The 26770-nt window shown below is 42.5% G+C and overlaps 1 protein-coding gene across 1 annotated transcript in view; it reads left to right on the top strand.

Moving 5' to 3' along the window:
* The window catches only part of ERC2 (ELKS/RAB6-interacting/CAST family member 2), a 959419-nt gene that overhangs the window by 773960 nt on the left and 158689 nt on the right, over positions 1-26770 (top strand). Inside the window, exon 17 of the mRNA XM_032412144.1 lies at positions 504-638. Within this exon, the coding sequence (XP_032268035.1) occupies positions 504-638 (135 nt within the window). The remainder of the gene's footprint in view (positions 1-503; positions 639-26770) is intronic.

Below are 26770 nucleotides of genomic sequence, written 5' to 3'. Positions count from 1 at the left end.
ACTTTTGCATTTGGCAGCTTCTGAGTGGATTCCTCTGCTTGTCTTGCAAGACCATTACTTGTCTGTAGTTTTGTGTCTCCACCTGGCCCTGTCCCATCTTTTTTGTCCAGGGCTTCCTTCTCTTGCTTGCTCTAGAGTGTAGGATGTGATTGTTGGCAGTTTCGTGATTGCAAGCTTACTCTGGATCTGTGTGATCGCTTGATAATGTAAAACAGAGCACCTTTGGGTATATGTCCATTTTTTCCCCTTTTAAGTCACATGGTGGGGGGGGAGTACACTTACATCTTATGTAGGTCCAAGAATATAGTAGCTTCAAGGATGTGACAAAGACTCTTTTACCAAATGGCAGGGTGCATTCTTTATTGAGTTTCCATTTAACTAAAAATGAAAACTTCTGGGTTAGGAACAAAAGGAGCCCTATAGGTGCTATAATTATACCCTGAATCTCTTTGGCTGGTCTTCTAGCTCTTAATGGAGTCTTCTCTGGTTTTTGTTCTGCGCAGACCCAGAACAGAATGAAGCTGATGGCGGATAACTACGATGAGGACCACCACCATTACCACCACCACCACCACCACCACCACCACCGATCTCCTGGGAGGTCGCAACATTCCAATCACAGGCCCTCTCCCGACCAGGTCAGTTTCATTGCCGCTTACCTCCAGGACCCCTTTTACCCTTTGGATATTTTAAGATAAAATAAATAATCCTCAAGAAATAATAAACAGCATAAAGTGATACGTCCTTTGAACTGAAACTAATAGCTTTGGTATTTATTTCCATCACTCAAGGAGTCTAAATGTTTTCCTTTCTCCTTCCTCTTTAAGGTTTTGTCTGTTCTTGTTTATGTTATGCATTTTCTTTCCTCCCCTCCTTTCTATTTTCATAGATATGAAGTCTATTGCTGGCTCAGTATCTAATAGTGGGTTACTTTGGAATGTCTCTTTCAGAGTTTTAAGAGAAAGCACTTTGTTTCCATGAGCTTGGCAACCAGAGGAGCCTTGAGTTTGCTGAGCACTTTCCTAGAAAATTCCTTAGTGATGCAAATTAATGGTGGGCTAAAACAACATGAAGGGAAATCAGTTTTGCTTGCATTTTATCTGGTGAAGTCAAGGGGTCTGGTTTATTTGATTTGGACCCTATCTTCTCCCTTGACTAAGTGAAGCAAGTGAAAAGATGGATTGACAAAAACAAAAATCTCTTGTGGTCCTCAATGATATTTGCATTCACCCACCAAATATAAAAACTATTGACAGTGCATAGGATTAAAACTCCTGAGGGTGAACATCATAGAAATTATGAAACTAAATGCAAACTAGCAGGTTAATATAGTCAATGTTAGCAGTATTTCCTCCTTTATTGTACTATGAGCTTCTTGTGTGTGTGATCCTAGTATAACTTATACAATAAATTTCAGAGGGATGGGGCCATAGGTAATGGAATAGAATCGTCTGGATAAGTGTGAATGCCTTTGTTGTATACTTCTGGGTATGTGAGGGGGCAGGCTTACTGGAATTACCTGTGTAAAGAGAGGTTGAACTGTTTGTTGGAAGAGGAGGTGCTTATTATTCTCCAAGATGTTTTTCAGATGGCTCTGTTTCCTATGCACCTCATGTCACTAGTATCCCAAAGGAGAAGTTAAGATTGCAAGTCTCCAAGATGTTTTACCAGGAGTACAACTCCAGGGGGAGCCATTTATATAGAATGCAACATAAGAAATGCTCCTGGAGCTCTACAGTGAAGTAGCTCCAACCCAGAAGCCTCCTACCCCTGACACCCAGCTTTGCCCTACCTTGTATTGGGAAGCATTTGCCCTCAGAGACCCCAAGACAGCAGGTGTTCATATAGGACATCTAGTTTTCTGAAGCCAGGTACAGAAAGGCACCAGTTCATGTTATTAGCTTTCAAAATGGTTCCTAATTTGGTAATGAGCAAAGTAGAGAGAGATAAATTTCATGTCATTATCTTTATGCCTGTGGTTTTGCTTTGATTTCGCTTTATTTTTTCAAATCTCATCCCTTGCCATTACCACCACCTCCCCTGCACTCACCCATCCTAGTGTACCTGGCATCCTACTAACGAAACATCTTCATTCTTGGTCTTGGTCCCTGCCTTTTGGCACACTGCCCTTTGCTCCTTGACCTTCTCCCAGGAAGGGTAAATGTGAGGTTTTATTGGTGCTAGAAGGCCACCCTGGGCTTTCTCCCAGAGAGATAGGAGCAGAGAGCCCTACAGAGGCAGAAAGAAGGATTTGGAGCCCAACTGGGCAAGGGATTCACACAAGGACCTTCTGAGATAACACACAGGTTTGTTTCATGGCAGAGACACATATGCTAATATGTCCTGCTAGAAACTGGACACCAGATCAAATTTATCTGCCTGGTGAATGATATTTCTCACAAAAGCTAGTCTCCTGCTACTTTTCCAGAGATCATTATTAAATACAAAATAGAGGTCTTGCTGGCTTGGTTGACCCTCTTATGTTTGTCTGCCAACACTAGAGGTTGTCATAGGGCAGAAATCATTGCTCAAAGGCAATGCCCTTCCCAGAAGAGTTAGCATCCCTTGAGAAGTATCTGGCTAAGATGTGTCATCGGGACTTCTGATACACCTTTGTCATTGCTACTCTTAGGGGGATGGTAATGGTCTTCCACTTTCCCATCCTTCATCTCAGTGACCACTCTAAGTAACCCATTGACATAGAGGCAGATAACCTCATCCTCTTCTACAAGTGAGAAATTTAGGCCCTGGGAGGGGTGGTGGTGGACTGACCTGAGTCCTGCTTCTGGTTATTTGCTCACTCAGCTAATACTTGGAGCACATATTCTATGCCAACTACTACCCTGGCCTTGGGAAAGAACATGATGGACAAGACAGAACCCCTGCCTTCAGGGAGTTTGCTCTCTAGTCTGAAGACAAAAATCCAGGTGTCATTCAGTTTTTTTCTGGATCATGTCAATCAGAACATGAATTGAAAAGATAGTTATGACTTAACTAGGGGCCCATGACTTAGGAACTCACTCTACAGTGGAGTTCACCTTGAAAGTGACATACCCTTGACCAGAAGGATAACTTTGCATTTTTTTTTTAAGATTTTATTTATTTATTTGACAGAGAGACAGCTAGACAGGGAACCCAAGCAGGGAAAGTGGGAGAGGGAGAAGCAGGCTCCCACTGGGCAGGGAGCCCAATGTGGGGCTCGATCCCAGGACTCCAGGATCATGACCTGAACTGAAGGCAGACGCTTAACGACTGAGACACCCAGGTGCCCCTAACTTTGCAGTTTTAAACTGGAGTCAGCAAAGCTATAAGGCTTCCTTGCTACACTCTTTCAATTAGAGAAAAGAGAATTGACTAAGAAGACCTGCATGAGTAGGTTGACTCCAGTTATGGGAACGACAAGATCCTCTGGGCTGGTGACCTTTTTGACTAGGAATCTCAGGTCTAGGATAACCATACCCTCCGTTATAATCACCAACAGCTCATATGCTAATATATGGGTTGTTATAAAACTAAGTTCCAGAATGTCACAGTCATCAGAAGGCTGGGAAGTCTTTCCCAAATGTTTACAAACTCTCTATATAATAGTGCAAGCATATATTCTAATATGTATAGAGTGGAGCTACTTCTCAGGAGAAAGTGACAGCCTTATGGAGACAGCTTAAGACTCTGAACAATGGCCTGATTTGGATGGGATTTAAACTAAATGCCCATAATGTACCTGTGTTAACTGAACTGACTTAAAGGGGAGGGGTCTCTTCCAAGGGATTCCTGATTTCCTTCCAGCCCTGACTTTTCCTATGGCCTGAGGGTTGACCAACAATATCTTCTGGAAGAGGGACTACAAAATGTTGCCATTGTCTCTTGATCTTTATTAAAAGATCAGAACACATGAAAATAAAGAAATATAAGAAAACTAGTCACTTTGCTACTTTTCCAGAGAAATTCGTTTTTCCTTAGGAAATTCAATTTAAGTATTGCTGGGCACTTGCAGAATTAGATTCTTTTTCCATTTCTTCCCTGTCCCTTTCTCCTTCACTATGATTCTGCTTTCTCCTCAGGAGAAACTGAATCCAAGGGTTATAAGTCTAGACAAGCATTTCCCAAAGTAACTTTTGGAACATTAGTCCCAGGAGGAAAGTTTTGAGACAAAGATTCAGTGAGTAAAGAATTTGGGGAAAATGCTGCATATCATAACTCAATCTTAGAGAGTCTTGGTGCAATTAACAGATCAAAGGATCTAAAAAATCATATAAGAAAGAAAGCTCTCCAATTTTATTTAATCCAGCATTTCCCAGACTTATTTGATCATAGAATCTTTTTTTTTTTTTCTTTTCTTTTCTAGTAACATCTGTGCTCTGAGAAATACTGTTCTCAGAGTATCAGGTGAAGAAAGAGACTACCCGGTTTAAAACATAGCTGATCCAGTTTCCAGCAGTGTTTTTCATCAGAAGGTGGAGATTTGAGGCAATTTCTGCTATGCCCTGTATAGCAGAAAATGAGAATGCCTCTTTCATTCATTTCTTGGGATACCTTTTTAAAGGCTATAATGTCTGAGAATGAGTTATCCCACCAAAAATCCAGTAATCTGAACTAAGGAAACCATTATAAGGCTAAGGACCCAGGAAAGCAAGGATAATCGTAAATGCACAGCCCCTCAGAAATTGAAAATGAATGTGATGAGGGGAAGGGACAATTTGGAGAACACATAAGAGAAGTCAGTAAGATGTGGCAGTCCAACAGCCTAGACCCTTACCTGAGAAAGGAGCAGGTGTGGTACTTGGAGGCCTACGACCCCATGATGGCCATAGCCATTGAAATGTCCAAGTAGGTCATTCAGACAAATCCTAGTAATAATACCTTAGGAAATTTTTCAAACCAAGAGGTGGGCACAGATATTTCCAAAGCGAGACGACAAATGGTTCCCAGGACACAAGCTGCTGATAAGCTTTGAGGAACAACAAAGACCAAAGAATAAATGGAATATGCTGGAACCACACTCGTGATTTTATTCTCAGTGAAGTGACCAAGATTGATTTTAGAAAAGCTAAGTGGAAACTCGACTTCTCCCAAATGCCCTCTGTACCTCTCACTGGTATCTGTTATTTTGTCAAAGGAGCATCTTTCTTTGCCATATCAATTATGTCAAGTCTTTTTACTATTTTCCAGGCATCATATGATTTTTATGGTCCCAGGAAAAATCGTATTTTATTAATCTCCTAATGGCTTCCAGATACGAAGAAAAGCATAGCATCGGAGTGAACTCCACACTCCAGCCAACTCAAAATGCCAGGCCTCGTTCAGGCTGCCCTTGAGCATCCAAGACTCACATTCCTGTGCCTGGGTCTTAGGGTGGACTTTGGGTCTTTAAGGACCTAGATCTCACTGCTTTTTTGTGCAAAATGTGCTTCCATTTGTTAAAGCATCTGCCACTCTGATTCTAATTTGTCGGGGCCTAAATGGCAAAATCCTAAACATTTTTTTGTCCGGAAACCTCAGAATATATGGCCACTTTACAAGCCCAGAATTTGCTTCTCTTCTCTCTCCCTCGTTTCTGAATGGAACTGCTCACTCACGGAGTTGAGAAGCTCAAGGACTTTTGATTAATTCGAAGACTTTCAGATCCCATTTAAAATTTAAATTTCACACTTTACTTACAGAAATCCTACTTCTAAAGGAGGGCTACAGAGTCCAGGAGCATGGAAGCATAACACTTACTAAATTATTATGGTAAAAGTTGGCTGAAATTTATGTTCTATTCATACTCTGTTCCATATCGCAAAGTATATTCACACCTGTCTGGCCCATAGTAGGCACTCGATAAATGTCTGTTGAAGGAGTTTTTCCCTAAGTACCTTTGGGAAATAGGATGGGCAGATGGAAGTATCCCCATTGTACATGTAAAGAAACTGGAGCTCGGAGATGTTAATTATTCAGAGTCACACACCTGAAAATCGACAGACCCAAGTTGAGGTCCCGAGTCTCTGAGTGCTGTACATTGGTGGCAAGCCTCTTTGGACGTCAGTATGGACGTATTTACACAACCACGTGTATTAAATATGGTTGCATGGCTATAATATCAACTTTTTTCTAGAGTACACATGTGCTGTCCCCTTTCCCACCAAATTATAGTAAATTTTATCCTATTTTGAAGTATTTTCCAAATTTGAAAAAAAAAAAAGTCATCTCCTCAGTTTATCTTTCCATTTTCCCCAGTTCCCATTGTCTTTATTTATATTCTTCTGTTATGTGACTTTATCCTTTCATTTCTTCCCATTTCACCTGTTCCCCTTTACTCTTTATTCTTGCTGAACCTGTGCCAGTGGAAATGCAGCTTCCTGCAATTCTCCCACTGCCGTGGAATTACCAGAATGAGGTCCTCAAGCAGTGGAAAGCATGGTACAGAGAGGGAGGGGCATTGCTCTGGGTTATAGAGGGCCCGTAGCAGTGGACTGCCAGGACCCATAGCCCCTTGCTCACTGACATATGAGTGTCTGCACATCCAGGGCCTGGGACAAGCCAGGATCCCAGAGCAAAGCAGAGAGTGCTTCCTTGGGCCAGGAGCTGGTCTCAGATCTGCCAGGGCTTGGGGCGTACTTTAAGGTAGTGACCTTACTGTGGGAGAAGCTGGGTTTTCCATTTTGCATCCTTAACTTTAGGGTGTCTACTCTGTTAATCTATTCCCAGAAACTTGATTGCCTTAGTCCTAATGTTGCTCACTCCACTTGGCAATTTCCAGAATTTGTCTGCAGATGCAAATGGTGAACTTTGGTTTTTCTCTGTTGCTCCTGGTTACTGTGCGGTCCTGGCACATGTTGGCTCTCAGCTAAGACTGGAGTTTGTATGACTAGATACATTTCAGAGCACTGAATGTCCACTTTGACTTTCTGCTGAAAATGCCCATTGAATTTTACTTGAGACACATGTCATTTTCCCATAAGCCATCAAATAACTTGGTCACTAAAGAACCTACATATGGCCTTCTTTTTGAGCAATGTCTATGGGACAGATATACGATTGTATTTTAAGACATCACGAAATGATCTCAGTGATCCCACCGATGTTGACTGTCACCTATGCTCTGCTTCACAGAGGTTACAACCCTTGCTACCTTAGTTTTGAGATTTCTGGTCCCCAAACATCTCCCCTCTTCCCTCTTCTTACAGACAAAAAAGCCATAAGTAGAGTTAGCTCAAAATAAAAATGGGGTTCTTACCCTCTTGCCCTCCCACCTCTGTCCATGCTACACACACCTGAGCCTTAGGTACCTGCTCTCAGATAGAATTAGTCAGTGTCCTGCAGAGCCTTCCCATAGCAGGGGAATGTCTAGCCACCCCTACAATTAGTTCCTCATTGAGGTGGTGGCCAGAGGCCAGTGACAACATTTCCAAACTCCAGGTGTTTCTTATCCCAGATCTGTGAGGTCAAAGTCTCCTGCTCTCCTCCTCCCCCTCCTCCTTCTCCCAGAGGCCTGCATTTTATGTCTGGTCAACAAGGAGTTGGTCGAGTCTCCCTGTCCACCAGGAGAATGAAGCTGTCACAGCAACCCCTCCCCAGGCCCTGTTACTTCTCAGAAAGCCCACTCGGGGCCCTTGGATTCCCCACTTGCCCACAGCCCCTCTCCGAAACGGTGGACAGGGCTTGTGACTGATGCCCTGCTTGCCTTGTACTTTCACCAACAGATTAGCCGAAGTGCAGCCCTTTGAATTCTAACAAACAGACAAGGGGTTTAACTTGCTCCATTGCCCTCTGAAGATGGATTCTGTATATAGAGTTGTTATTCCTAGCTTTTGCTTAGTGAGGAAAAAAAAAAGAATTTATTTTATGTTTTGAGGTTAAATGAATGTGGGATAAATGTATACATAGTGTCCTGTGTGTATATATGTATGTATCGCTATATGTCAGATGAACTGAGGACTTTTCCACATATGGAAGAATTTCTCAAGATCATGTTTAACTGGAAATTTCTCTCCTTAACTTCCCCTGAGTACATGTTTGAATATACATTATATATACATATATACGTGTGTGTGTAAATACGTTTTCATGTTTCCTACATAGAAGAAAAATTAACTACCATGTATCAGAGCTTACTAAGGTATAGTTACAAAACAACAGAGAAAAGCAGAAATTTTGAGTCCCCTATGACAGTAACCTAATAAGAAAAGTTACACATCTTCAGTTTTTAATATCAGTTTCCCATCCAAGCTAGTATCTCTGAAGCTGGCCTGAGTAAGAAACGATCAGGTTTTTTACACTGCAAACCTAATTTCATGGCCCACTTCTTGGATGAGGCCTTGGGTTTTGGCTTCATGTAGGGATGAAGGCTTCAACTTAAAAAACCCATGAAGAAGTCTTCTGTTGGGCTGATGTTGATTGGATGGGAGAAGGGTTCAGAGATTTCAGCTGTTCCCACTGTTGGGCTGGTCCTCTCACAATCGGAGCCAAAGATATCCTGGGATGCATTTTGAAATAAATTTTGTGAGCCATTTGTCTCTTTCCTTTTTTGAAAAAAGGATAATTAGAAATTAAAAATTGAGATATAACACATGTAGCATTATATTAGTTTTAGGCACATAATATAATAATTTGATACCTGTATATATTGCAAAATGATTAGCAGAATACGTTTAGTTAACATCCACCACCACACACGTTACAAATTCTTTTTTTCTTGTCATTACTTGCCTCTTTGCTGATACTCCTTTTATCACAAGTGGATTGGAAGACGATGTGTTTAAATTTAAAAAAAAAACAAAAACAGATTTTTAAAAGTAGATGAAATAGAAAGATAGCTCAGATGTCACTTTTCTTTATCCCTCAAAGACTATTAAAAATCCCCAAAGCTACTAAAACACAAGGAATGAGCGGTTTCTCACCATTGGGAAACAAAGGTGGCAGTTTATTTTTTTGCTTGTTTTTAAGAGCAGCAGCTCTGGAATGACCCTGCCAGGGCTCTCTGTGAGGCCACAGGTAAAGAGGGAAATGAGGACAAACGTCTGAACTGTTGCTGGGGGAGTGTTTAACTCTCCTTCCGCTACCAGCAGCGGCGAGCTCACCCAACCATCACGAGCCCTAGGAGAGCAAGGGAGGTGGGGTGACAGCCGCTGGGAGCAGGTTGTTACCAAAGCTCTTTAATCTGGGTGTGATGTTAATTCCTGACATGTAAGCACATGAGGACAGGGTCTGATAAACCCTGCCAGGTAGGGTCTTCATGCATGGGAAAAAGGCGGAGCTGCTTAATGCGGCAGGATCCTCCTGGTAGAAAAGGATTTTTGCCTTACAGAAGCTTTGAGCCTGTTGAAGATTTCAGTCTTACTCTATTTTGGGTCAAGGTTTTGTCTCCCCTTTTACGGATTCCTTAGTTTTAAACCTTGTTTGCAGTATTAGGGTTTCATTAAAAGATTTGTTGCAGTATCTTTTGAGTCAACAAGGGTTTTTCAGACACAGCCTGCACTCCCCAGCTAGTAGATGTAACTCATCTTGGCAACATTGGAGGGTTGATTCCTTTTCAACTTGCCGCTTTAATCTAGTCACATTTGTCTAAGAGGCAGCCCATCGGCTCCCCCGTGGAAAGGGGGTGGCCAGCCTTGAAACATCTGAAAGCAGAGAGATCCATTTTCTGTTGCTAAACACCACTGCTCCTCTTTTTTTTTTTTTTGAACTGATGTCATAAGGATCATGTTTGACTTACCCACACCAGGCACTTGCAGCACCCTGAAGATAACGGAGCAGCACAGGGAAAAGAACTGGAAACATCTTTTCAACATACACTGCTCACACACCAATTCTGAAACTACCTTATGTACACAGTAATAGCTCTTTAAAAATTGGTTCAGCGTCTCTATATGAATGATCTGAATAACCTCCAGCTGGGAACAGCCCAGAGATGCTAAAATGTCTAAGGATGAAATTTTATACACTATTGGGTCCTTTTTACACATACCCTTTTGCCTTTGGCCTCAGTGCAATGTCAGATAATTTGTTACAATAGTAGCAAACTATCAGATGCTACCAACAGGAGTGGTGTGCCTAGTTATATTTGTATATGTTTGTAATATCTACAAAGTGGCTTAATTTACATTCTCCAATTTAATTCACTCAGCACCCTATGAAGTTTCAGGGTCAGGATATGATCCCATTTTCTTTTTGAGACAGCTGAGGAAGTGATGAGTCAAGAGGCTAGGGGATTTGTTTGCCCACTAGCCAGAAAATGGCAGATCCAGAGTCATGTTAAAAACACAGTTTTCACTGTATTTAACAAAGCCAAGTGTTAATGACTGATGGATGAGGGAGCAAATATAAAGCCTGTCTCCACCCTCACCCCTTTTTTATGACTATCTGGCAATGGCTCAGCTTTTAACAGATGTTGACTTTGGGCTCTGAAACAACATTGTTGGCCAACGTAGAGCCTTCCAGCATTTCCATCTACAGCTGGGTATCTTGCATCTTTCAGCTGAGAGATCTGGTGCCATGCACCAAGGACTGGTTTGTCAGAATTACTTTTGCTTAAAGGAAATAGAAAACTACTTTCTTCAAGTTGCCCCACGATGAAGGCCCCCCCCCCCCCAAAACAAAAAAAAGTCCCGCCAACACCTCCACTACACCCGAAAAACATATCCCCCCCCCCCCCCCCCACCGCCACACACACACCTCTGTTATATTCTCAGTGGTTTGGCAAAGGACTCAGATGATTGCCCGGCCTCAGGCCCTGTGAGTCAAACTTCCTAAGAAGAACCAACCCAGACTGCATAGGCTTCCAGTCTCTACCTCTTCCTTGAGAGACACCCCAGTGTTTTTTTAAAATATGAACATCTCCTGTCGAGTTTCCCCTCAGCCAGTGACATTCAGCTTTCACCAACTAGGGTTAGAAGAATAAACCAGGGAAGTGGCTGGTGCAGTGCAAAGGGGGGAGCCATTCTTGGGAGAAACAAGTAAACACAATCTTGGCAACCCTAAGGAACTCTGGAATCCAGGCAGCCTTCTGTCTCAGAGGAGTTGAGTCATTCAAGAAAAGCAAGAACTGATTCTATATACTTACTCATTTGGAAATAATTTGTTAAATTCCCACATCTGAGGCATTGTGAGGCAGTGTGAAGTGAGTGAAGGCTCTGCCTTTTCCCTCAGGGACCATGAAATTTGTTGGGGTGCTGCTGATATATGCCCACACAAGGGCAGGTACCTTTTGCATGTGAGGTTCTCTTTCTTCCAAGAGCCAGAGAGACCAAACCTAAGTTGTCCCATCCAACTCCAACGAGGACCTTCAACAGCTTGGAAAGAGGGCAGAGCAAAGTCCAAAGTACTTCAGAGCTGAGAAAAGCAGAACCGACAAATGCCTTCAGGGTCAACATGAGCTCTTCTTTCTGTGGCTTCGGAGTTCCCATGTCAGAAGGGTAAACCTTTGTGGTCAGATAGACTGGAATTTAACCCTGACTCCACAGCTCCTAGCCAGGTGTACTTTGGTGAGCTACCTGATCTTTCTTCCTGAGCCTTCTTTCTATATCTGCACAAAGAGCCTCCCAGCACCTGTGTCATGGGGCAATGGTGAGACTCGGTGAAGAAACACAGAAAGCTGTCATGCTCTCTAACCTTGCACAGGTGCTAATACCTGCTGGATCTTTTCTAGCCCAGGTCAGAAATAAGCTAACATTTATATTTCAACAGGGCACAAAGAAAGTATTTGAACCTAGATAGGACTTTCTTCTTCTTTGGGGGGAACTTGTCTGCAAATGGACCCACAGGCTGTAACTAATACAGATCATGGAAGAGTTTACAGACATTCCTGACCTCATCACCTGAACAAAGACATCCATCCGCAGGCTAAGCATTATAGGAGGCAGAGGAGGTGAAAAGCAGGGATGGAAGGTCTCCAGAGGGAAGATTTGGACTTGACCCTGAGGGTAAACTTACTAGTGCCCTGACAAGGCTAGGTGCCCCTGTTTTCCAGATTCATACCCGTTTTTTTTTTTTTTTTTTTTTTTCCTTTGCACGTGTGTTTGTTTTCCCCAACTCTGGCCAAGCCTGCAGTTGGAAATGCCAAGAGGAGCTGCTTTGGTTGAACCCAGACACAGGGCACATCATAAATCCCATACTATAGTCCCGCTTCCAGGACTTGTGCAGCCAAAGTTAGCAGAGTCCTGGAGCTTGATGTTTCCAGAAAGTGTCAGAGAAGGTATGGACTGAAGTGGGGGTAGGGGGAAGTCTGGTGACTGTCCATATCAGACCCTGTTATAACCAGGACAATCTCTTTGCATCCCTTCCCCCAAGGAAGCCAGGGTACTTTCACAGAGACAGCTAGCTGAATTCTCACAAAGGCAGTGGGCTGATTTGACGGTGATGCTTCCATCATTTCACTCTCATTTTGAGCTAGGACAGGTGTGATAGTAAGGTCCCCATTAGGAACCTAGTCCTCCAATTTCAAGAAAAAACCTGGCTGTTAACTCAAAGAGAATTGCAGGTGTTTTTGAAAAAAAAAAAAAAAAAAATCCAGTGATGAGCTGGGGCTTGCCAGCTGACTATAGATAATACTTGAAAATAAAGACCAATTAAAAGTTTACACTGGGCCTTTTATCATGCCATATTATAGAGTTCCTTCCCAGAGCTTCTTTGCTGGGGCTAACAAACGCCACCCCCCCCCCTCAACAACAGGAAGTCACCTGTCTTGTCAGTGATGCCTCATCCCTTTGCCCTTAGATCTTGTCATCAGCATAGCCCTGTGAGTGGCCCATCTGGTGAGGAATTTTGTTTATCTTAGTATTTTGAGAACCCCATTAGGTCCCAGCATCTGGGACTGCAGGATTTCCATCAAGGCCTCATATAATCTCTGGAGCTATAGATTCATCCTGAGGTTATTTGATACCTAAGCCTCCCTACTCTTCAAAATTTGCTGTTTTGTGGTCACTGTGCTCTGGGCTTCAGCCCACCTTGGATGTTCCCATCCCCAGATGCTGTGGAAAAAAAGCCTATGGATGACGGATGGAGTAGAGGCTTTCTTCCCCATCCAGATATTTTGGCGACTCCTGGCACAGCAATCACTCAAGAAGGACATACAGGGGAGGTAACACCAGGCAATATCCAGAAAAGCCACTGCAAAGTAGACTTGGAAACAGAAAAACAAGGAAACAGACTCCCCCAGACCTGATAGATGCATTTTGAAAGTCCCAAGAATTTCTAAATAACTTGGCATGAAGCTAAGGATCAAGTGACATTTATCTGTTTCTTATTTTTTGGCCCCCAAATTTACATTTCTGTGCAGTAAGATTGCTGAGCAAATTAATATTTGCATACAAAGTTGTAAGCAGTGCAGGAGTTAGACAGCTGTGAACGTTTGGAAATACTTGGAGCTCCCCCTCTGATTAGCTCCTGCATTTTTGTTTTTTATTCCCCAAGCGGACACTCACTCTGACCCAGATCACTTGGTGATTAGGGTCAATTCATGTTTAAGCTTTGAAGATTAGAGAGACCAGAAATGGCCACCACCTCCCTTTCTATTTTCTGTTTAAAACTTTCAACTTTAGAAACAAAAAACCTGAAAAAAAATGCATAATATTCCAAGTTCACTAAAGGAATTTATCCACATTTCTGCCATGTTAAATGTTAGCAAAGTTTATATTGGACTGTCATATTTCTTTACTTTATTCACCAGCATACAAGACGTCGATCTCAACATCTGGTTTTTAATAACCCTGGACATCTGGGAGCTCCTTTTTAATCCTGTGGTGGACGAGGCACAGTAGTGATATTGGCAGTGTATATTTTCAACCTACAACTCCTGTCTGTTTCAATCATAATTAATTACCACTTTTTAATATATTTAATTTGCTAAAAGTCATTTGCATTAGACCACATTTCACTGTTAAGAAAATCGTGGTAGATTTTGGTGGCAGTGGCTTTCTTTTTTTCTTTCTTCTTCAAAATTTAAAACCCTCTATGAGTGGATTTGAAACAAACTAAATGTATACATGTTGTTGGGTTTTAAATGCAAAATGAAATAAAGTGCTCTGCAAGGAAAGTGATTTTACAGCCATTTAGAAGCGGTCAGTAGGGGCTGTGGGCTGCATTTTAGGGAAAACTTGTTTTGTTTTGTGACTTTGGCAAATCATAGCATCGCTCTATGCCTGGAGTTTTCCTACAGCAGTGACTCTGGGGATCAAAAACCTTATAATGAAAGCTAGGGCTTCCATCCAGAGAAATACACTACACACATACCCACAACATTCTGCTTTGAATTTCAAGGGATGGCTAGACCCCTGGAAACCCATTTGTGGGTGCCCTAGTGTCCCATGCTGTAGACTTGCCTTCTTCATTAGCATAAAAAGGAACATTAACTTTGCTTTTTCTCCAGGAACTGAGAGGAAGTTTAATGAATGTAAAAATACATTATTTCTCAAGTTAGGTAGGGAAAAGAGAAGTTTATTGCCAGGAGCAATTGCTAGATTGTATAGTGGTTAATAAACACAGATAAATTATACAGGAGAAGACCCATTTAAAATGATCAATTGTACCTTATTTTTTTGCTAGAATATTCCTATCTAAACCGTCAATGCAAGTTCACACTGAGTTGTCCACTTTGTACTCAGGGCAAATCACTTGGTGGACTCAAATCAGTTGGGGATTGTTAACCCTTTGTGGCCCGTAGATCCCCTTGGCAGTCTGGTAAGCTCTGGTTCTCTTCTCAGAATAATATTTTCAAGTGTGCAAAATAAAATACACAGAAATAAAAGGAAACAAATTATATGAAAACTCACTTCAAAGACCACAGATCTGAATGCTTGAATAGATGAAAATTACCTTAGCCTATTGGCGAGATTCGATTGAACTGTATGAAATTGCTGTGTTTTTCTAGATCAAAAATGGTGAAATATTAGCATCTTTATATGATTCAAACAAATATTACAACAACTTACACAATAAGAATCCAAATGGTGAGAAAATGATCCGAGTTATTTTGTTTCCTGTTCCTGGTTTTCAAAGCAAAGAAGCAAATCATGGCAAAACCTAGTTTCATTGGGGATTTATTAAAAGACACAGCTCCCAAATTATGTGTGAGATCAGGATATGAATGAACCACTCAGTCTTCTACACTTTGTTTCAATCCTTGTAGTAAAAAGTGAGAATTCTTGTTCAGAACAGGACCTCAGGATGGTAGATTTACTTCTGTCTTCAAAGATTCAATTTCTCTGCCTATTGGCCACTTCACTAAGTGAGGAAAGTGGCCAGAGCCATTCTGGAAACATTTTCAACAACAAGAATCCAGACCAAATAAGTTTCAGTTTATCCATAGTTGAGCACAATTCTAAGTTAAACAAAATTCTCTTTCTACAAGCATTCTACTGAATTGAAAGTTTACTCTCTTCTCTTTGAAACTTACTTGATTGCAAATGTATAATCATTCCATGGCGTGCACATCCTCTTTTATGCTGAGAGCAAAATAGAACCTGACAAATCGAGAAGATCACAGCATGTTTGAGCCTTTGTGAAATAACTGATGTGAATTATCGCATGCTACAAAAGTTTGTTCCACCCAAGTAGATGGAGTTGTGTTTTTTTTTTTTTAATTCTTCTTCAGCCTTTATTGATACTCTAAGCTTAAGAGAAATTAAGGGTATTTGATTACTATAATTACTTCTCTGCTTACTTAAAAGGTTTAATCTACTCCTTAGGCATATGCAATTCAGATTGCATGCTTTCCAAAAATATAATCGTCTGCTAATGTAGACTAATTTTAATCTTCTAATCCAATCTTGACACAGAGTCCAAGCTGGGTGGGTGGAATGTTTTTGTGTGGGGTTGCCATAGATACAAAACTCGGTTATGTATTTGACAAGCCAGTGATGTGGAACTTAAGTTACTATAGATTTTTTTTCCCTCACTCTTTAAGATTAAAAAACAAAGTGAAGATCAGTGTGCCTTTCCAGTGCATCACGGTGTAACTAACCTTCTCTTCTTTCATTCCGGTGCTCCCCTCCTCTCCTCTCCGTGCACCTCCCTACCCGGGCCGGCCACAGGATGACGAGGAGGGCATATGGGCATAGCCGGGCCTGTAAACCAAAGTTCCAGTTTTGTTTTGAGGGGTGAGAAACCATCTTTTATATCATTTTTCTTTTACAAATTGCATTCTGGTGTTGTATTGTATGTGTGCTCAATTGTGTTCGCTGATGTTTGTGACCGTGCCCCGTGTCTGCTTCTGTGTTCTGTGACCATCCCCCAAGAGCCCCCTCCTTCCTACTACCCCTTCCCGCAACCACATTATTGCTCTGCCGTGTTGGGGCTGGGTTGAGCACGATTCAAATGTTTCTGTGTTATTTAAGATGTAAACTGTGCCCTTGCTAGGATTTATACTCACTTTTTAAAGGCATGATTGTGGACTCGGAAATTGTCACAATTCTCCAGTAGCGGTTTTCAGCCAACTACTTGCTTTTACCAGATATGCCAGTGTGGTGTGACTCTCATGTCCTTCTGGTTGTGTCAAATGTTTGGCAAGGAATAAGGAAAATAAAACTGTGTGTCTTCGTGGAGCTGAGACTATCATCTCTGAGAAGCCCATTTAAAGGATTGTACTATCTCTTCTGTGGCAGTTTTGAAGAAAACACAAGGATCAAGGCATAGTAATGGTGAATGGGTAACTGTATCTCTTTAAATGAATTAGAATAGAAATATCAGTATTGGCAGGTTAGTGGCCTTCTATCTGTTGCTTTTTTTTTTTTTTTTTTACAGTTGTGCTTCTACGGAGCTTTGCATTATAAATTTAATGCATTGCATTTTTTTCAGAGGGTTTTGCTCTTTTGAAGTCTGATTTTTACCCATTAAGAACCCACCCTTTATTTCTGTGTTATCTGCATTATAATTGAATAGTGGCACATGTAATTACCACAAGGCTATAAATGGAATGTTGAACTCTAGAGGCTTGCTGCTGCGCATCACACCTCTTCGGGATACTGCAGGTTGTTTAACAAGTCATAAACTCCCCGGAGTTGAATATACCTATGGTTCCATAGAATATGCTGTTGAACTTACGACACTGTATATGCCATTTTGTTCAGAACAAAGAATGTGGTCAATTGTGTGCTGTGGTGATTTTTTCTGGTCAAAAAGTACTCAATGTGCAGTTCTTTTTCTGGATCAAATATGAAATGTCACAAGTCTGTGATTAGAGAGGCAGTTTGGGGGGATAACTTAGCAGGTGTGCCCTTCCCCAAGCCTTGCCTTCGTATTGCATGATAGTGGTGCTTCAGGCAAATTTTAAAACAGTAATTGGTGTGGTTTTCCCGCAAGTGACAATTTCATTGGTGCATTTCACTGCTTAGTTAAACCTCTTGCAGGTCCCACCAATGCCTCAGATGGCTTTCTCTGGTCCTGTGGAGAATTAACACAGGGGTTGATTTTCAGATACCTGGATCCATTTGCTGCGAGTAGAACCTGTTTCCCAGTCACATCAGACTATCGATCTCCTCTCTTCTCACTTTCCTGGGCAAAGGGGAAAACAACACCAGAACCAACTCTTCCAAAAGCAGGGTGGTTCCAGAGGGAAGCTTGCAGTGTGAAGAGGTGGGGAAACCAGAAAAATCCCTAACGTCCAATCTGAGAGACTCTCTCCCTATCTAGAAAAAGCTTTAAGGGAAACATTACATTTATTCATGCAGAAAAGCTTAATACACATGTCACTTGACCTACAACAACATTAAATAAGAAATAAAGGTTTTATAATGTTAAAAAGTAAGTATGTGAAACGTGCCCACAGCATGCAAAGATGGGTAGGCAAAGGAAGGCTCTAAGAGGCTGGGGTGGCCTTGAGAAGAGCAGGTCCTACTTGAGGCTCTTCCATGAAGCTCTTTCTTCTGCCATCGTAAGTGTTAGGATGCTGGGCTGTATTCATGTCTCCTCCTGAATAATAAAGATTTTTATTGTTCTTTTGCAAGATTCATGTTATCCACCCTGCCATCCCCTAAGATAGGACCTGTGTTGTCATCCTCAGGGTAGAATTGGTGCCAAGTGTCCTAGAGAAACTTGCTTTGTTCAAGGCACATGGAGACAGCGGTTTTAAGCCCCTACCCCCTTTATTCTTTCGTGAATTTCCCCAAGCACCGTGGACCCCAGAAAACAAATGTCTTCTGAAAATTATTTAATATATAGTCCTACTTTAATATGTTATAATAAATTTTATAGACTTCTGAGGAAAACTACCTATCTTCCTTTATGACTCCTTTAAACAAGTTTGCTCAGATATCCTCAGGCTTTTAAAACCATAGCTTAAGGATTTAAATAATGAGATACTGGGGACCTTCCACTTTTGAACAGCCGTTGCATGTTTTGAGTCATATTACAATCTGTGGGCCTAAGGAGACGTTAAATTTATAACTAAAGATGGATAATAGTGGCACATTAAAAATTAACTGTTTTGAATATTTTGATTTATGGCCCTTATAAAAGAAACATCACAAGAAGTTATTTTACTAGCCATCAGTAATATGCTCATAATAGCATCAGAAGTCTGTGACTTGAATCTGGTGTTTTGGTGCGGAAATGAATCACAGTTTAGGAAAAGTTGCTCCAAAAATTACAACAAATTGGAATTAACATAACAACCCTGACAACTCCTCCTTCTTTTGTCACTTCCAGACACTAGCCCAGGCATGATTTATTTGTCTCACTGTGAGCATTCAAGGGTGGTGTTTTCTGAGAGCAAAATGAACTGGGGAAAGTTTCTTTTCTAAAGAGTTTCGACAGCCCCTGGAGCTAGGCTTTCTCCCCATAAACCTCACACCCCAGCCCAGCCTTATCAGCGTGTGACCTGTATAATCCACAGAACCCCAACCTTAGACGGGCTCCACTCCTGGTCTAATGCTCTGCTGTCACTGTCTTCAAGTTGTTAATAATTTTTGAACATGGGGCCCCACAATTTCATTTTGCAGTGGGTCGCACAAATTACATAGTCGGTGCCGCTTGAATTCAACATATATTCCTATGTTCTGCTTCCAGCGTCTCTCTACTCTCCCTCCCTACTGGCTCATCCCAACTCCTACTTGCCTATGCCTAGAATTTACCTTTGGCTTGTCTTATTTTTCTGGTTTTCTTGCAGAGACTCTGTAGGGTCACATTCTCCAGCAAGTTGTTGCCCTCATGGGTATCCCTGCAATGTGTGTTCAGTCATTGTCCTCTTGCCCCCTACTTTTGATTGTGAAAATGTGCTCTTAGAACCCTTACTGCATTGGGGCACCTGGGTGGCTCAGTCGTTAACCGTCTGCCTTCGGCTCAGGTTATGATCCCAGGGTCCTGGGATGGAGCCCCGCATCGGGCTCCCTGCTCGGCGGGGAGTCTACTTCTCCCTCTCCCACTCCCCCTGCTTGTGTTCTCTCTCTCTCGCTGTGTCTCTCTCTGTCAAATAAATAAATAAAATCTTAAAAAAAAAAAAAAAAAAAGAACCCTTACTGCATTTTCTATCTTGCTTTGCAAAACAGAAAAAGCAGCAGCTTAAGTCTTCATTATTTTCCTCCAGGAAAATCCCCTTGATATGGCAATCATTTATGTCAGCAAATAACTCTTCATTTCCACTGAATGGATGTGCTTTCCTTGGACGCCCAAGAGGTACTTTGTTCTGTGAACATTCAATGAGGCAGAGCAATGAGGGACCAAATCTAGGCACCTTGGGAGATCCAGTGCCGCACCTGCCATGACATTTGAACATTTGAGCTTTTACTGTGAACTCTCATAATGGAGCAGACATTGAACACAAGATCATGTTTACTTCTTAAACCACTAGAAAGGAAGAATTCTTTTTAGATTGAAAACATATGCAAATTTTTAGGACCTGATTCATAAAAATACAGATGTGGGCATTAACAAGTTTGGCAAAGGGCCACGATGCTGGTAGGTGCATCTTGTTCAAAATGAAGAATTGTAGTTCTGTGCCACCAGCACATGGACGCTGTTACAGGAGTGCAAGTATGAATCACAGAGCACTAAGACACGAGGGAGGGTTTTTTTTTTTTTAACACATAGAAGCAGTGCTCAGAGGCCGGTGGAAACTTCCTGTCAGGAAGAATGAGGAAGGAGATATTTTATTGTGGCTGGAAAGTTTATATCTTCCTTGCTTTCTCTTAGTAGAAAAGGTCTACACTCTAGGCTTTGTGCTTGTACCGGGACAAGGGAAATCCAGTGGCTGGGACAGAAGTCATAGAAAGAGCCTTGGGCTTTCAGTCTCTTTAACTGAAGTCCCATTTTCTCTGCAAACTGGAAGTTTCTTTATACCTTCTGTATAGGGATACCACCCTTTGTCTCCTATGGCTGAGGATCAGGTGCATCTCGTCCTTGTGCCATTTTCTTTCATTCATTTATTTATCCATTCATTTTCCACTTATTCCTCCATTCTTTCATCAAATGGTTAAATTCTTGGTTATATGCTAAGAAAACAATGAGTAAGATAGACGTGGTTCCTACGCTGTGGATCTTTCAATACAGTTGAGGGAAACAGACAATAAAGAATTACCTGTGAGTGGAAATCTTATACATTTTGATTGTTGCTTTGATGGAAACCAGGAAGATATCAAGATTAACAAGAGGAACCTACTTGAGTAGTTAATCTACTTCAGAAGGGATTTCAGCAAGCATCTCTCTAAGGAAGTGAGTTTTATGCAAAGCGTTGAAAGCAGGAGAGTCAGCAAGCAACCATGCCAGGATGTGCATTTGGGAGGTGGTCCCAGGCAGGCATGCAAATGGCAGAAGGTGGGAAAGGGCTTTCTGGGCTGACAGAGCACGAAGACCATAACCTGGGGTAGAAAATTCAGATGATGAGATGAAGATGAAGAAGTGGGAAGGGGCCAGATCACGTAAAGCCTTTTTAGGCCAAGGTGGAGAGTTCGGGTTTTATCCTAAGTAAAATGAAAAAATGAAAAGAAAATTAGAGGATCTTAAGCAGGAATGTGACATAATTCAATTTATGTTGTAGAACAAGCCTGGCTGTGGTGTAGAGGATAAACTGTCATGGCAGGAAGAGCAGAAGTAGGGGTTGTTCCATCATTTGTGAGATAATTGATGGTGCTGACCCAGGGGAGCAGTGGGAGAAATGATACCCAGTGGGGGACAAATGGATAAATTCTAGATGAGACTAGGAAGTGAAGCCAGCAGGACTTTGATAGATGGGTAAGAGAAAGGACTAAATGAGACTGCCTCCAAATTTCTACCTTGGGTGCCAAAGCTGGGGCAGGCCATTGTTGGAGGTGGAGGACTGAGTAGGGGTCCTGTTCTCTTCTGTTTTCCCCAGGTGTCCAGTCAGACTGGCCAAAGGAAAAGCAGACTTTTGACCTCCCTCTTTTCTATTTGCCTGCATATTGGCATGGGAATCTTTGACCTCTTATTGCAGTGACATGCAGACTGCCAAGTTTAAAGCATAGCTGAAGTCCAACTTCAAGAGTGTGTAGCTCCTCTGAGTCTCAAAGAGAAGGAGACAACTTGAATATCAAAGATTGCAAAGAAAAATCAGCGGTCATATAATAGGGAGACATGTGAAGCCTAGTGGTCTACAGAAAAACCAAGCTCCTGAAGTTATAGAAGGATGAAAAGGACCTACACATAGGGGAAGATGCCGTTGGCTCTTGCAGTCCCCCCTGAGACCCTCAGGCATCAAGAATTCTGTCACCTAAGGCACATTTCATGAGATACTTGCCTGCTCATAAGGATTGGATTCCCATCTTAAAATTCTGAGTGTATTATTTCTGGCAGAAGAAACTTTCAGTAACCTGTTTTCAGTAGTTCAGATGAGAAGTAACCAAAAGTAGTTATGAGGTGTTTCAGAACCACCATGACAAAGGCTCTGCCTTTTTCCAATGCAGAATTCATTCCTGGGCAAAGTGAGATGTTTTTGCTTTATCTCTTCCATCACTTTCTTTTTCTTTTTCTTTCCTCCTCCTCCTCCTCCTCCTCCTCCTCCTCTCCTTCCTACCTCTCCTGCTCCTCTTTCTCCTCCCCCTCTGCTACTCTGGAAGATAGCATAGCTTGAATGTCTTTGCAATCAATAATTCATTCAAAAAATATTTCTTCATCTCAGTACTGGTGTTGAGGCAGTGAACAAAGTACAGTTCCTACCTTGGAAAAATTTAGAGTAGTTTACAGATTCTTAAGCTGGTGTCCATAAACCTCTAAGAGTCTGCAAATTCTTTGACATGGCTAACAGACTTGGTTGTGGGTATGTACACATCTTCCAAGGAGAGCATCTATGATCCTCCACAGATGCTTATGGGGCCAGTAACTCAGGAAAGGAGAACCACTCATCTATAAGAGATTGGGTGACATTGTGGTAGGGTGGCTCATAATGTGGTCTCTGCATTTAAATGATACTGGGTTTGGATTCTGACTCAGCACTATTTGCCTGTGTGGTCTTGGGTAAGTGTCCTTCCCTCTCTGTCCCTCCATTACCTCATTTGGGGAAGATTGTGCACCCCTCAGAGGGCTGTGGTTAGGATTAGATGACAGGAGGTGAGTAAGACACCTAGCCATGTATGGTGCATGGCAAGAGCCCAGTCCTCATCAGAATATCACTGTTATTGTTACTACCAGGCTTGGAATAGCAGACTCTATAAGCCAACTGAAGAAAGTAGTTGATAATGTGAGATGGGTGGATTGGGGGGATAAGAAAAAAGACAGAAGAAAGGAAAAGCAAAAGGGGAAATCTAATCCCGTGATCATAGCTGCACAAGGCAGCTACACATTTTCTAGCAGGTCTTTAAGCATATTTACCCTAAAAAATCCTCTTCAGTTAACCTTTGATTTTAATGACACTTTGGTATAGCAAAGGCGGTTTTGGTTGCTGGAGACTTGTAGATTAGCCCATGTTTCTAGAGGAAGGTTTCTTTAAGCTCAAATAAAAATTGAGTGTATAACATGAAAAGTCAACAAATATTTGACAAACAACTATGAGCTGATGACTTGGAAGAGAAAGAAGGGTAATAATGTCTGTCTCAGTCCAATGTCTCAGTCCACCTCTTTCTGTTCTCAAGTATGATGGACTTGGGGGCTGGAGTAGAAGCTTTTAAGCAAAATCGAGTGCAGTAAATAAGTTCTTGTGGGTTTTTCTGGAACTTGTGAGAGTTACCTGGCAAAGCAGTACATGTTGGCTTGGACATGACCACACTCTCAGGACCTGAAATCTGGCTGAGAAATCATAAACAAACAGTGGTGATAAATGACTGTGGGCCGGAGGCGGGAGGTGTCTAGTGGAGTGTTGTTGCATTACATTACATCCTTCCTGTGCCAGGGCTGGTGCACAGGGAGCACTCTAGCCTCTCCCACCCCTTTGTCATTTGCTCTAGAGTGCGGTGCTGGTCTGGTCTTGTTTAACCTCTTTATTAATGATCTGTAAAGGGGAGAGAAGAGCATGTGCAGGAAAGTTGCAGATGACACTACTTTGGGAGGTGTTGGGAATACTAGCAAGGTCAGAGAAATCACACTAATGGCCCAAAGAAGGTTAGGAACATGGAGGGAGAGTAACAAATCTTGGAGAGGTCCAGACACTCACATCTGGTGAAAATTAATCTGAAACACAGATATCAATGGGTGGGAGGACTATGGAAAACTGAAGGCTAAAAGAAAAATAATAAGCTGAGTGGACATCAGGAAATCCAGCCATGGGTGAGAGCAGGGAGAGAGGTGCCAATGGCAGTTAGCGCGGTCCAGATATTAGCAGGTGCCCAGAGAGACATACATCACCCATTTGTGACAATCCTGCCCATAAATTTTGTCTTACATTTGTACATCATAATGTTGTACACACTTTTTTTCAGAGGATCCCCCTTGTTACCAGAAAGATGGAAAGGGTTTTTAAAGAAAGCAGCCACTAAATGAGGTCAAGGCACCATTTAATGTTGGATGTGGATCCAGAACTTCCAACAAGAGTCAGCATTCAAACACATGGCCAGAGTGGCATTTTCAGGGAAAGCATAAGGGATTTCTCTTGGAATATTAAATGTGAACTTGAGAAGTCTCATAGGCCTCATTCCTAAGCTTAGGGACCCACGGTAGACACTTTTCAGAGGCCTACTTTGGGGAGCCATCCGATTAGTAGACAATGTTAAAAAGCTGGGCCAGAATTTTCTTGGTAGTTCAGGGAGAGGGACCCAAGCCCCATCTCTTTTCAACTATCTCCACAACCCCAACAAAATGGAAAAATGAGACGATAACATCCAAAACAAGAGTGCATATTTATGGCCACCATTGGGTGTATTAACCAGAATGTCTATTTTCTTTTCTGCCATTGAGGCATCAATTGGCTGGAGGCTATTGGCCATGTCCAGGTGGGTCTTAATTCAATTCTCAGGCCTCATGCCCATATGCCTTCCCCAGAGTGACATGATCCCTGCCGGAGAAGTGTTGGCCCACTTGGTTACCAGATGATCTCATGAAACCCGTTTTGCCTGGGTGGCCACAAGGCACCTTCCTCATGAATGTGTCCATCAGAGACTTTGTGATGGGAATGTCCATTCCCTCTAGCCTTATTTTCCAGGAAATGTAAGGCAAATGCTAAGAATCACAGCATACAACAGCCAAAAACTTCCATCCTACCACACCCTGGTCTAAGCTGCCCCCATCTGTCCCAGGCAGGTCTGATCCTCTCAAACACCAGGCCACACTTGCCAGCCAGCTCACAGGGCTGTTCCATGGTGACAAAATCACTGAAATGCTGAATCTGCATAAGGAGGAGCCCTGCCATTTCTTACAGCCTTCCTGAGCTTTCCACAGCCCAAACAAGTCAGGCCCCTCCTGTGATGTCTGGGTTGGTAGTCAGGATTCTGCCTGTCCCCAAGCATTTCCACAGTGCCTCAGTCACTGCGTATACACAGAGTGGGGCAAACAGAGCTCCCAGAAAGATGTAGAAGAGAGGTTGTTATGATCAATGTGAGGCAAAATTGTTTCTCAGAGAAACCTGTTAGACCCAGAATAAAAAGGAAAAACCCAAATGGCTAAAGACATGGTACCTTCATCCTTCAGAGAGAAACATAGAATGAGGCTCTGAAATAAAAATCACCAAGACCACTTTCACTGGAAAATCTGAGCTTCTTAAAGCTATGGCTTCATTTTCCTCATTTTTAGTTTTTATGTTTATAGTAGAAAACTTAGAAAGTTTAATGAAGAATCAGGGAAAAAGAAGTTCTTAAAGTCCTCATTCAGAGAAAGTACCATTTTTAGGACCTTTTCATATACAGATACGATCATGTAAACATATACTTGATGTGGATAACTCCAACTTTGCATAGCCTTTGGTCCTCGGTGGTTGGTAACCACCTCGGCCCTAGAGTGGACATCAGGAACCCAGACCAGTTCAAATACTGGTTCCATCACTCTTAGCTGCTGCCTTGGGCCAGCTATTGTTGTTGTTATTTACTCATTGTCACATGACTGTCTTTCCATATGGACAAATTGATATTTGTCTGTAAGTTTGATTTCTCCCTTGCACTAGGCAGTTGGGAGAACCTCCGCAGGGAGGGGTAGGCACATTGCAGCTCGGGGGAGGGTGTGAGAGTCATGAACACTGCCCAGCATGTTTGTTCTTGGCAGCATATGAGGGTTCATTGTTCTGCACTCAGGTGTCAGCCCAGGAGCCCGGATGCCTGTGGCAGCCCTGAGTCAGCATGTGGCCGAATAAGCAGCCCTGCTGATCCCCCAGCACCCATTCTTCTTTCAACGCACCTTGATCTCCGATGTAACTGCATTATTTGAGAGGAGTTTCTGTACAAATCCCTCAACAACAAAGAAAACCAAAACCCCTCCGTGATGAAAAAGAGACTCTCCCCACTGCCTCATGGCACTGGACTGTGACCAGGCTCTGCATGTTGGGCGTTTTCCTGCTGCTGTTGGTCGCTTTATGGTCTTACAAACTTTTTGGAGTTGTATCTGCTCGTGCCAGGGCACTAGCTTGGGAGCATGATGAAGTCACGCTAGAGGAAACCCTTTGCACTCCTCTTTGTCCAAAGGCAAAGACACGCTAGAAAATGGAAGCATGCCTGTTTTCTTCTGCGAGGGGCACAGCTTGCCTAGGGTAACTGCATCTCCACCAGCTGAACTGAAGTGCAATTCAGTCTCACAGATCGTTCACTACAATTGGCTACAGAAAAGAATTGTCCTTCCCTCTCATGGAATGTGAAAAGGAGAGAGGGAGAATGAGGAAGTGTTCCAGAGCCAAAGAGCAATCTTTGTCCCTCCTTATACAACAGGCTTGGGACTTGGCGAAATCCAATATGTCAGAGAAGGCGATTGAGCGTGTGTGGGGGTGCAGGGCTGAGACATGCCAGGTGAATTTTCTTCATGTTATTATTCTTAAAAATTATGAGTGCACTAACATGTTTGCAGAGGCCAGACTGTTTTGTAAGCCGTTTCTATGCTTCGTGGGTGAGCGTGAGCATCTGGTCTGAGGCTTGGGACTCCCATCCATGGGGGTTTTCTGGGAACTTTGTGTAACCAGGAGGCTGTCGCCATGGGCAGGGACCAGGGACAGGGAGAGATGGACTCTATCGCCCCCTGGGCCAGTCACTGCTTTTCCAGCAAAGACCGAGGGCAGGGGCGCTGAGGGGAGGCCTTTGGCCCGGCAGCTTTGGGCCTGGTCCACTCATCACTGGAAACGTTTCCCAAGTGCTTTTCCTACCTCTCACTCACACAGCTCCCTTCCTACTTTAGAGGAAATCCCCCACATCTGTCCTGATTTTCTACTGATCCCTCATCTGTTGTATGAGGGTGGCAGGCAGGTGCACTGTGCCTGTTTTACCAAGTAAGAAAGTTGGCTCTA

The sequence above is a fragment of the Phoca vitulina genome, unplaced genomic scaffold (genome assembly GCF_004348235.1).
Source record: "Phoca vitulina isolate PV1807 unplaced genomic scaffold, GSC_HSeal_1.0 scaffold13, whole genome shotgun sequence".
Taxonomy (NCBI): Eukaryota; Metazoa; Chordata; class Mammalia; order Carnivora; family Phocidae; genus Phoca; species Phoca vitulina.
This window is presented reverse-complemented; position numbering and strand designations above follow the sequence as displayed.